Source organism: Pteropus alecto, unplaced genomic scaffold (genome assembly GCF_000325575.1).
Source record: "Pteropus alecto unplaced genomic scaffold, ASM32557v1 scaffold920, whole genome shotgun sequence".
Lineage (NCBI taxonomy): Eukaryota > Metazoa > Chordata > Mammalia > Chiroptera > Pteropodidae > Pteropus > Pteropus alecto.
Genome location: NW_006429596.1, coordinates 188,663 through 199,539, shown reverse-complemented (window position 1 = coordinate 199,539; position 10,877 = coordinate 188,663). Strand labels below are relative to the sequence as shown.

General features: G+C 60.0%; 1 protein-coding gene across 8 annotated transcripts in view; it reads left to right on the top strand.

Annotated features, from left to right (window-relative positions):
* MEGF8 (multiple EGF like domains 8) overlaps positions 1-10,877 on the top strand; it is a 40,392-nt gene that overhangs the window by 12,838 nt on the left and 16,677 nt on the right. For 4 of the 8 annotated variants that reach the window (XM_025043560.1, XM_025043609.1, XM_025043688.1 and 1 more), the window contains 16 exons: positions 1,207-1,407; positions 1,761-1,961; positions 2,323-2,559; positions 3,404-3,522; positions 3,608-3,739; positions 3,837-3,950; positions 4,416-4,664; positions 5,180-5,379; positions 5,720-5,930; positions 6,022-6,271; positions 6,796-6,928; positions 8,452-8,765; positions 8,841-8,951; positions 9,104-9,222; positions 9,556-9,763; positions 10,284-10,464. In XM_025043560.1, the coding sequence (XP_024899328.1) occupies positions 1,207-1,407; positions 1,761-1,961; positions 2,323-2,559; positions 3,404-3,522; positions 3,608-3,739; positions 3,837-3,950; positions 4,416-4,664; positions 5,180-5,379; positions 5,720-5,930; positions 6,022-6,271; positions 6,796-6,928; positions 8,452-8,765; positions 8,841-8,951; positions 9,104-9,222; positions 9,556-9,763; positions 10,284-10,464 (2,980 nt within the window). The remainder of the gene's footprint in view (positions 1-1,206; positions 1,408-1,760; positions 1,962-2,322; positions 2,560-3,403; positions 3,523-3,607; positions 3,740-3,836; positions 3,951-4,415; positions 4,665-5,179; positions 5,380-5,719; positions 5,931-6,021; positions 6,272-6,795; positions 6,929-8,451; positions 8,766-8,840; positions 8,952-9,103; positions 9,223-9,555; positions 9,764-10,283; positions 10,465-10,877) is intronic. The other 4 variants (XM_006903855.3, XM_025043659.1, XM_025043646.1 and 1 more) reach the window with 3 other exon arrangements.

The window sequence follows — 10,877 nt, the reverse complement described above, 5'->3', positions numbered from 1 at the left end:
TCCATTCACCAGCTGATGAATGTTCAGTCGTTTTCACCTTCTCGCTGTCGTGAATAGTACTGCTGTGAACATTCATGGACGGTTTTTTTGTTTAAACACTTATTGTCAACTCTTTCGGGTACATATGTAGGAGGAGAATGCTGGGTCATATGATAATTCTGTATTTCAGTTATTGAAATACTGCCAAGCTGGTTTTTATAGTAACTCCTTACTGATTTTTAAAATAGGTAATAGAGTCCCATGGTTTAAAAATCACAATGATGTGAAAAGTTGTCGAGTGAAAAGTCGCTCCCATCTACCCTATTCCCCTCCTCAGGACTACCCTAACTCTCCCCGGAAGATCTGTTTGGATTTCTTTTGTATCCTTCCAGGGTCTGCCTGTTCCAGTACAAGTAAATATGACTTTTAGTCATGTTTCTTTCTTGCACAAAAACTAGTATACTCGGCACTGTACTACTGCTTCCTGTTTTCTTAACACGTCCTGGCAGCCTTCCTGTGAGAGAACTTAGGGAACACCTTCTTTTTTTATTATTATTTGTTACAGCTGCATAGTATTCCACTTATTTTCTGACACTGTACCGTAGTTTATTTAAACAGCCTCCCATGATGAGCGCTTCGGCTGCTCTACTCATTTGCAATTACAGAAACACCTACTAGCAGTAAATCATGTCGTGTGTCCATCGCTTTGAATGTTGGATCTGGGCTTTTTTTTTTTTTAAACTTATGTACTGGATAATTACAAACAGAGGACGTAGGGTGAGGTCCGGATGTATCCGGAGCACAGGAGCTTCTGTCCCCGTGGAGTTGGGGCGTGACACCCTCCTGGCACATGGAGGTCTTTGCTAACCTCAAAGTTCTCCAAACCTGTAGTTAAGGGACTACAGGTTTTTTTTTTTTTTTTTTTTCAGCTGAACTCTTAAGGGCTTACGTGGTTTGGTGGGGTGCTGGGGAAAAGGATCCTGACGTTTAATGGGAGGTGGGGATGAGCAGGGGCTGCTGTCTGTTGTCTGAGTTGGGGTCCCGACTTCTCCCAGAGCGACCCTGGGCAAGCCGCCTCCCCTGCCCTGGGCTCAGTCTCCCGTTCCCTAAAATAGGGAAGGAGGTTGGGTTGTCCAGTCTTTGCTGGCCCTGAGGAGGCCTAAGGAGCGTGGGGACTGCGGGCCATGCAGAAAGGCGCTCATGCATCCCCCTTCCTGGCTGGCACAGGTCTTGATTGTCCGTAGCACGACCATCACCCTGACACCAAGTCCAGAGACCGACGTGTCTCTCGTCTACCGCGGCTTCATCCACCCACTGCTGCCGGGGGGGCCCGGTGGGCCCGGAGCCGAGGATGTGGCCGTGTGGGCTCGGGCCCAGCGCCTCCACGTCCTGGCCAGGATGGCCCGTGGCCCTGACACAGAGAACATGGTGAGGGCGCCTGGGACACTTGGGGCTGTTTACGGTCAACACGGGGGTTGGAATGTGTGGTGCCGGGGGACCTGGGGGGAAGTCCGAGGCAGGAGAGGTGTCCTTAGTGTGGGGAGGCCACTAGGGTTCTCAGTTGTGAACCAAATTTGGGGGGAAGTTTGAAAAAGGCGGAGAAGGTCTGTGTTCCCAAGTCAGACTCCCTTGAGGATTTGGAGACACTTGGAGGCTCTTGGGGTCTAAGGAGCCTAGAGGCACTCCTGTTCCCAGGCGGAGGTGGCTGCTAGAGGGCTTTGAAGCTTCAGGGGTCAGGGTGGAAAGACCTGAGGCCTTCTGTCCGTCTTCGCCCTGCCCAGGAGGAGGTGGGGCGCTGGGTGGCTCAGCAGGAGAAGGAGACGAGGCGGCTGCAGCGCCCCGGGTCTGCTCGTCTCTTCCCGCTGCCTGGCCGCGGCCACAAGTACGCGGTCGAGATCCGGGGCCAGCTCAACGGCTCGGCAGGCCCTGGGCACAGCGAGCTCACCCTGCTGTGGGACCGGACTGGCGTTCCGGGTGGCAGCGTGAGTACCGGGCCCGGGCCTCGGACCCCCGGGCACAAACCTCGGCCTCTGAACTCCAGCCTCACCTTGCGCCATCCAGATCTCACTCTCTGACCCCCAGACTTCGATGTGCTCTCATATTCCGATGCCTGCCCTGCCCTGACCTCGCCGCCCCTGACTTCTGTCCTCCATACTTTGACCTCTGATCTCAAACCCTGATCCCCTTTTGTCTGCTGATGCCCTAAACCCTGACTTTCTACATGCCTGAGTTCTCAGCCTTGTGTCTAAACGCTTAAGTCTTTAGCTGCAGATTCTGACCCCTCGCCCTACTCCTGACCCTCAGCTCAGATCACGGACCCCTGACCTGTGCCCCCTCCCCCAGGAGATCTCCTTCTTCTTCCTGGAGCCCTACCGCTCGGCGGCCTGCACTTCCTACTCCTCCTGCCTGGGCTGCCTGGCTGACCAGGGCTGTGGCTGGTGCCTGACCAGCGCCACCTGCCACCTGCGCCAGAGTGGGGCCCACTGCGGAGACGACGGGGCTGGCGGGTCCCTGCTGGTGCTGGTGCCTGCCCTGTGCCCGCTCTGTGAGGAGCATCGCGACTGCCACGCCTGCACCCAGGTGCCCGCCGGGCCACAGAGGGCAGTCCCGAGATGGAGGCAGCCAAAGCAGGAGAATAGGAAAGGGGGTGGGGCCCCCGGGACTGACATGGGCAGCTGAGGGGGCCCCTGGGTGGCGGTGGAGGGACACAGCTGGGGCCGTCGTCTTTGATTTGCTGGGGAACAGAGGAGAGAGGCTGGACAGCGGGCTCCTGGCGGTCAGGACTTTCCCTGTGATAGGGGCCCAAAATCCCAACTCAGTGCCTCTTCACCGGAGGGGCACTCATCGGCCCAGGCTGTGGTCTTCAGGCCCGTGAGCTCCAGCAGCTCAGACCATGTGGTCAGGAGTTCACTTCTCGTTCTGCACCCTTGTTTTCCCGGGAGGGTCATTTCTTGCGAGTAGCCAGGGAGCCACAGGGCTCCAGACTCTCGCCCCCGCCCCCACTCCGCCTGGCGGGAGCAGCACCTTTCTGTCCCCACCCTGCTCTCGCCCCCCAGGTCAACAGACATCCCAGAAGTGCGTTGCACTGGCTCTGGTTGAGTCTTGTTGCTGACGCTGGGATCTGTCATTGAGGCTGGGGGGCAGGGGAGAGGGTGTGGCTTCTTGCCCACCCATGGATCCCAAATATTGAATCAGCGCCACCTTGTCCACACAGAGGGGTGCAGTGCCCCAAAAGGGGGTGGGTGCTTGGCAGGCAGAAGGCATGGATGTCAGTGGCTGAAGGGAAGAGCCTGGAGAGGTGGGCGGTTGGGGAGGGAGGTGAGCTTGGAGGGCTGGTCTGTGGGGTGGGGTAGGCAAGGGAAGGCAGGGTACGAAGAGCCCCAGAGAGAGGGCTAAGCTGGGCTCCTACTCCTCCGACCCCCAGGACCCCTTCTGCGAATGGCGTCAGAGCACCAACCGCAAAGGGGACGCGGCGTGCAGCCGGCGGGGCCGGGATCGGGGTGCCCTGAAGAGCCCGGAGGAGTGTCCCCCACTCTGCAGCCAGTGAGCCCTGCTGGGCCAGGGAGGGGGTGTCTGGAGGTGTGCATGGGCCCGCCGAGCCGTGACGGGCCCTCCTCCTCGCCCCTAGGCGCCTGACCTGTGACGACTGCCTGGCCAACTCGAGCCAGTGCGCCTGGTGCCAGTCCACCCACACCTGCTTCCTATTTGCCGCTTACCTGGCCCGGTACCCACACGGCGGCTGCCGAGGCTGGGACGACAGGTGTGATCCAGGTGCCTTGGCTCATGGAGGGCGAGGTGGAGACCAGTGGAGGGGGCTGGGCTCTGATACCCACCCCCCCATGCCTGTCACTCCGCAGTGTGCACTCGGAGCCACGCTGCCGGAGCTGTGACCGCTTCCTCACCTGCCACGAGTGTCTGCAGAGCCACGAGTGCGGCTGGTGTGGCAATGAGGACAACCCCACGCTGGGGCGGTGAGGCCCGGATGGGGGGCAGGTGGGCAGCGGGCAGGCGGGGCCGGGCGGGCGGCTCTCCGCGGCCCCAGTGCTAACGGCTGCTGTTTCTCTGCCCCCTGCCTCTCCTCGTCTCTCTTTTCCTCTCCCTTCCCCCTTTCTCTCCATTTCTCCTTCCCCCTCTTCACTCTTTGCCTGTCTCTCTGACTGTTCTCCTGTCTTTCCTTCTGTTTCTCTCTCCTCATCTCTCCGTTTCACTGTATCCCTGACTTTGTCTCTTTTGTCTTTTAAATAAATCTTTTTTTGTCTGACTTCTCTGGGTTTCTCTTTCTCTTTCATTTCTCCTTCCATCTCTCTCTCTGCATGTTTACGTTTTTCTTTCTCTCCCTCCAATTGGCCTTCTCTCTCCCTGTCACTGTCTCCTTGTTTCTTGTTTCTTTATCATCTCCCCCACCCCACTCCCTTCTTCAATCTCCCACCTGCCAGGTGCCTCCAGGGAGACTTCTCAGGGCCCCTGGGTGGGGGTAACTGCTCCCTGTGGGTGGGGGAGGGCCTGGGGCTGTCTGTGGCCCTCCCTGCCCGCTGGGCGTATGCCCGCTGTCCAGACGTGGATGAGTGTCGCCTGGGCCTGGCACGGTGCCACCTGCGGGCGACCTGCCTGAACACACCCCTCAGCTATGAATGTCACTGCCAGCGGGGCTACCAGGGCGATGGCATCACGTACTGCAACCGCACGTGAGTGGGGCACGGGTTTCCATGGAGATGTTGCCCCGGGGCTGGGGCACGTGGCGATGGAAGGGAGAAGGATCGTGGTGCTGGGGTCCCTCTTGTGGAACCAGCATCCCCAGTGAGCGCTGGGTGTTTGCCTCACAGACTAGGCCTTCATTAGAGTGACAGGGTCCCCAACATGACACTAGTTACTGTGGAGATGGGTAACCCACAGACTGCGGGCCATAGTCTTCGGCATTGCCATGGAGATGGAGGAGGACCGAATTGAAAAGGGGTTTTCACAGAGAACAGATCACCAGTGCCGATGTGTGGTTACTATAGAGACAGGAGTTACCACGTGTATGGGGTTACCTTGGAGACGGGGCCACCCACGTAGTCCAGGATAGTGGAACAGGCAATAGCTTGTGATGGTGTTGCTGTGGAGATGATGGGGTGGGGTGGGACGATGGGATGGGGGCTGCCTCGGGGACTCCGGGCCGGGCCAGCCCAGCCCTTCCCCGACCCCTGCCACGGCCCCTCAGGTGCCTGGAGGACTGTGGCCACGGTGTGTGCAGCGGCGCCCCCGACTTCACCTGCATGTGTGACCTGGGCTGGACATCTGACCTGCCCCCGCCCACGCCTGCCCCAGGCCCCCCAGCTCCCCGTTGCTCCCGAGACTGTGGCTGCAACTTCCACAGCCACTGCCGCAAGCGGGGGCCTGGTTTCTGCGACGAGTGCCAGGGTGAGCTGCCCTCTCCCCAGACTCCCCTGGACTGGCCTCAAGGGAGCCTCTTCGGGGTTTCAGTTTCCTTTTCTCTGTGTGGGCTTCAGTGTTCCTCACCCAGCTCTGGGTTCCCCCGCCCCATCGCCTGCTCCCGACCCCAGACAGGCTTCAGTGCCACCCATCTCTTTGTCGGGGCCTCACTTCCCCCTCTTGGGACTTGCTATTGCCCCCCGATCTGGGCCCTGGTCATCCTCCCTTGAAGCAGTCAAGTGGGGTCAGGAATCAGCTGAGCCGGTTGGTCAGGCCCCTTCCTGCCCTTGCCCCTGACTCTGTGTCCTGCCTGCTGGGGCCTCCACAGACTGGACGTGGGGGGAGCACTGCGAACGGTGCCGGCCCGGCAGCTTCGGCAATGCCACAGGCTCGGGCGGCTGTCGGCCCTGCCAGTGCAATGGGCATGGGGACCCGCGCCGTGGCCACTGTGACAACCTCAGCGGGCTCTGCTTCTGCCAGGACCACACCGAGGGTGCCCACTGCCAGCTCTGCTCCCCCGGCTACTACGGGGACCCCCGGTGAGCCAGGGGCCAGCCAGGTGGGGTGGGAGTTTAGGGACCGGGCGGGACGGGGCGGGACTTGTCTGATGCTGACTCTCTGTCTCCCCAGGGCCAGTGGCTCCTGCTTCCGGGAGTGTGGGGGCCGTGCTCTCCTCACCAACGTGTCCTCAGTGGCATTGGGCTCACGTCGGGTTGGGGGGCCGCTGCCTCCAGGTGGTGGAGCAGCGAGAGCCGGGCCAGGCCTGTCCTATTGTGTGTGGGTTGTCTCGGCCACCGAGGCGCTACAGCCCTGTGCTCCCGGGACCCTCTGTCCCCCACTCACCCTCACCTTCTCCCCTGACAGCAGCACCCCCTGCACGGTGAGCTCCGAGGGTTCCAAGGTTCAGACCCATGTCGCCCCCACCCGATGCGACTCCTCAGACAGACCCTGATCTCTACGGTCCCATTTCTTTTAATCCTTCAAACCCCAAACTCTGTTCCTCAGAGCCCCCAGCCCTTCATTCCTAAGCCCACAGACCTTCCCATTTCCAAGATCACCTCCCGTTTCTTAGACTCCAAGTCTCTGTTCCCTCGATCCTCAGACTCCCTTACAGTATGTGGGCCAATTCTGACCAATTGGTAGCGGCCGCCAGGAGCTGTAAATAGGAAAGAGGCTCCAGGCAAGAGTGTCTGATCGATTAGCCATGGCTGCTGTCAACACAGGGAGGGGGAATGGTGGCTTCTGTGTCACAGTTTCACAATCCGCCCAGGATGTTCAAACAGCCCGTTTCCCCGTCTCCGGTTACCCTCTCTGCTTGAGCCCCTCCTCCCAGACACCAGGCGCCCCTCTTCCTCATTCCCCATCCCTCATCATCTGCTAATCCTCGGCTCTGCACCCCTCCAGCTGAGCTACGTGCTGGCCTTCGACGGCTTCCCACGCTTCCTGGACACTGGTGTCGTGCAGTCGGACCGCAGCCTCATCGCTGCCTTCTGTGGCCAGCGGCGGGACAGGCCCCTCACCGTGCAGGCCCTGTCTGGTATGGGGACTGGGTGCGGGGGGACCTCTGACCTGGGCTGTGTCCCTGCACCTTGCTGCCTGAGGCGGGCTTCAAACCTAGCCTGACTCTGCCACTAACTTGCTGGGTGACAGGGTCCCTTACCTCCTCTGGGCCTCAGTTTCTTCAGCTGCGAGGCAGATAAGAGTGTGTTATGCTGCTGGGCTGCCTCCGGAAAAAAGAGCCGAGCAAGACATGTCCTTGGGACATACAGAATGGGCCGATGTGAGGTCCTCTGAGCATCTCGGTCCGAGGCGCTCAACCGGGCTGATTGTGCCCTCTAGGCATTTGGCAACGTCTAGCGATGTTCTGATTGTCGTAGTTGGGGGTGTTACTGGCATCTTGTGGGTGGGGGCTGGAGATGCTGCTCCACATCCTCCAGTACACAGGACAGCCCCCCAGCCAGGACTCACCAGGCCCCAACTGTCAACAGGGCTGGGGGAGACCCGGCTTAGTCTGATGGAGATGCACTGGAAATGATTTGTTACCCGTGGCAGTTCAGCGGCCCGTTTGGACGTGCTTCCTTTCATACTGTAGATCGGAGTGGCTCCAGGGCTGGGGGTGAGGGCAAAGTTGGACCTGGCAACGCAGACCCCGCGCAGTGAGCAGCTAGAACTGAGGGGCCCTCATTTCACTTCACTCTGCTATTGTTTACTGAGCACCTATGGTGAGCCAGGCCTGAGCTAGACACTGGGGGTGCAGCAGAGAACAAGGGACACAGGTGCTGCCGGCATGGATTCACAGTGTGTGTGTGTGTGCGTGCGTGCGTGTGTGTGTGTGTGTGTGTGTGTGTGTGTGTGTGTGTGTGGCGGGGGAGGGACAGTGAACTAAGCAAGCTCATATTAGGGAGGGACAAAAGCAAGCGGAAGAAAGCCAGTGCCTGGCCTGTTTGGGGAGTCCCGGAGGGCTTCTGCGCAGAGGTGAAGTTTCACTTGAAGCCTGAAGGGGGCGGTGTGGGCAAGAGCGACTCCTCCAGGTGGAAGGAAGCAGGTGCCCAGGCCTTGAGAAGCAGGAACGGGGCTGGTGCTGGAGCCAGAGGGCCAGAGAAAGGGAGGTGATGAGGTCAGAGGGCCTGCAGGACTTTCTTTTTTTAAAATACAACTTTATTGAGGTATTTTGTTTTTATATATCATTAATTCCTGTCCTCTCCCTGCCCCTGTCTACTTTCTAAAGAGACTGGGTTTTACGTAAGAGCAGTAGAGAGCTGTGGAAGGTTTGGAGCTTGTGAATGACAGGATCAGATTCCTGTTTTTAAAGGGTCACACGGGCTGCTCCGAAGGGCGGAGTGTAGAGGAGCCAGGAAGACTAGTGAGGGGACCTGTGCTGGTGGCCAGGCCAGACGACTGAGGAGGTGGCAGGCAGTGGGTGAATACGAGAGATTTAGGCTTTCACACCGATGGAACGCGACGGGCTGGACGCGGAGAGGGAATGGTGAATCATGGCAGTGATTATGGATGACCGGGGGCCTTGCTTCCCTGCCCACTTACACGGGGTTTTCTCCAAAGCTGGGGTGGAGCAGTGCCCAGACCGTGGCCTTGCCACACGCCGTTGGCCTGTCCCCACAGGGCTGCTCGTGCTGCACTGGGAGGCCAATGGCTCCTCATCTTGGGGCTTCAACGCCTCGGTGGGCTCTGCCCGCTGTGGGTCAGGGGGCCCTGGGAGCTGCCCTGTCCCCCAGGAGTGCGTGCCCCAGGATGGAGCTGCAGGTGCTGGACTCTGCCGCTGTCCCCAGGGCTGGGCCGGCCCACACTGCCGCATGGCTCTGTGTCCTGAAAACTGCAATGCCCACAATGGGGCAGGGACCTGTAACCAGGTACAGGTAGTATGGGACAAGCCAGGTGGGACAGGGGTGGTGCTCAGAGCTCCCACTGAGCCTCCTTCTGCTTTCCCTCAGAGTCTGGGCGTGTGCATCTGTGTCGAGGGCTTCGGGGGCCCTGACTGCGCCACGAAGCTGGACGGCGGGCAGCTCGTCTGGGAGACCCTCATGGACAGCCGCCTCTCAGCTGTGAGTTGTGGCAGCCTACTCTCCAGGGAGGTGCCACACAGCCTGGGTCATTCTCCCTCCTCCGCTCCTGGGACCATCCCCAGACCCTATACTTATCCTGACACTGTATCATGACCTTAGCCTGACTTGTCACTTCCCTGCCTCCACCCCAGGACACCGCTAGCCGCTTCCTACACCGCCTGGGGCACACCATGGTGGAGGGACCTGATGCCACCTTATGGATGTTTGGGGGTCTGGGCCTGCCCCAGGGGCTGCTGGGAAACCTGTACAGGTGAGGAGCGCCCTGGGGAGCTGAGATATCAAAATGAGAGAAGGTCACCTCAGGGGGTGCTGAGATGTCTGTCACACAAAAGTCTCCTCAGGGAGGTGCAGAAAAGCCTCTACAGGTGAAGGACACCCCAAAGGACACTGTGACACCTGTCACAGAAGCCTTATCTCAGGGGTGGCATACTTACTTGTGTGGTGCTACCCCAGGGGATGATAAGGTGACTGTCACAGAGGGGGTCATCCCAAGGGATGCTGGGATACCTGCCAAATGGGGGGTCCCCCAGGGGATGCTGGGATGACTGGACAGTGAGGCTGCTCGTTTGTGTCTCGGCCCCAGGTACTCAGTGAGTGAGCGGCGGTGGACACAGATGCTGGCAGGAGCTGAGGATGGGGGCCCCGGCCCCTCACCCCGCTCCTTCCACGCGGCCGCCTATGTGCCTGCTGGCCGTGGTGCCATGTACCTGCTGGGGGGGCTCACAGCTGGGGGCGTCACCCGAGACTTCTGGGTGCTCAACCTCACCACCCTGCAGTGGCGGCAGGAGAAGGTGAGCATCTGTCCCACCCCCAGCGCCTGCACCTGGGCACTGGCAAAGATGGCCAGAGCAGCTCCTGCCAGCTTCGCCCCAGGAGCAAGTGGCTTCCTCCCAGGGCTCCAGCACAAGTCCCAGAATTGAATTTCATTGGCCGTCCTGGGTCACATTGTTTTTCCCAGCCATTCTCTGGCCAAGGGGATGTGATGTCCTGGTCGGCCAGGCCAGGGCGCAGCCCGTGGAGCAGGTACAGTCAGCCCTGCGGAGCCAGAGGGCGAGCAGAGGGGCAGGGGCTTCCCAAAGGGACACAGGCTGCTCCTACCTAAGGCAGTAACGTCGCGAGGCAGAAGTGGCAAGAGGTCTACTGCACGCCTGCCGAGACCGGGGCTGGACGGGAGGCCTAGGGTCTGACCAGCCCAGGCAGCTCACGACCTCCTTAGTGGTTCGAGGGTGTGGGGAGCTCTGGGTCTCGCTTCTACCCACAAGATGGCCCCTGACCTCTGGCCACCCTTGACCTCTGCCCTCTGTCCCTCAGGCTCCTCAGACTGTGGAACTGCCAGCTGTTGCTGGTCACACTCTTACTGCCCGCCGAGGCCTGTCTCTGCTCCTGGTGGGCGGCTACTCCCCTGAAAATGGCTTCAACCAGCAGCTGCTTGAGTACCAGCTGGCGACTGGCACCTGGGTGTCCGGAGCTCAGAGCGGGACACCTCCCACAGGTGGGCACGGCGCCTCCGACCTCCCTGCCGTCCAGGGCTTCGTGTAGGCTCTATTCACTTCTGTACCCTATGGTCACTGCCCCCCATGCCTTGTTATCTCCATGTTTCCCCCGACCGCTACCCCGGTTCTCAGGGAACCATCTCCTGAGAAGTTCAAGTTCTCTGTTTACCCCACAACCCACCACCAAACTTCGCGACGAGCCGCCCACTTCTGCCCAGTAGTGATAAGCTACCCCCTCCCCCAGGGCCCAGGTCACCGTCCCTCAGGTATTCTCCTGCCTCTCCCTCTCCTTCTGTATCATTCGGTCACTGTCCCCAGGACATTCTGGCCACCCCCTCTCCCTCTCTTCTCTTTCCCAGCATCTCTGTTGATTGTCCTTTGAACTGAAGGGCGAGGGAGGGTTGAGAAGGGC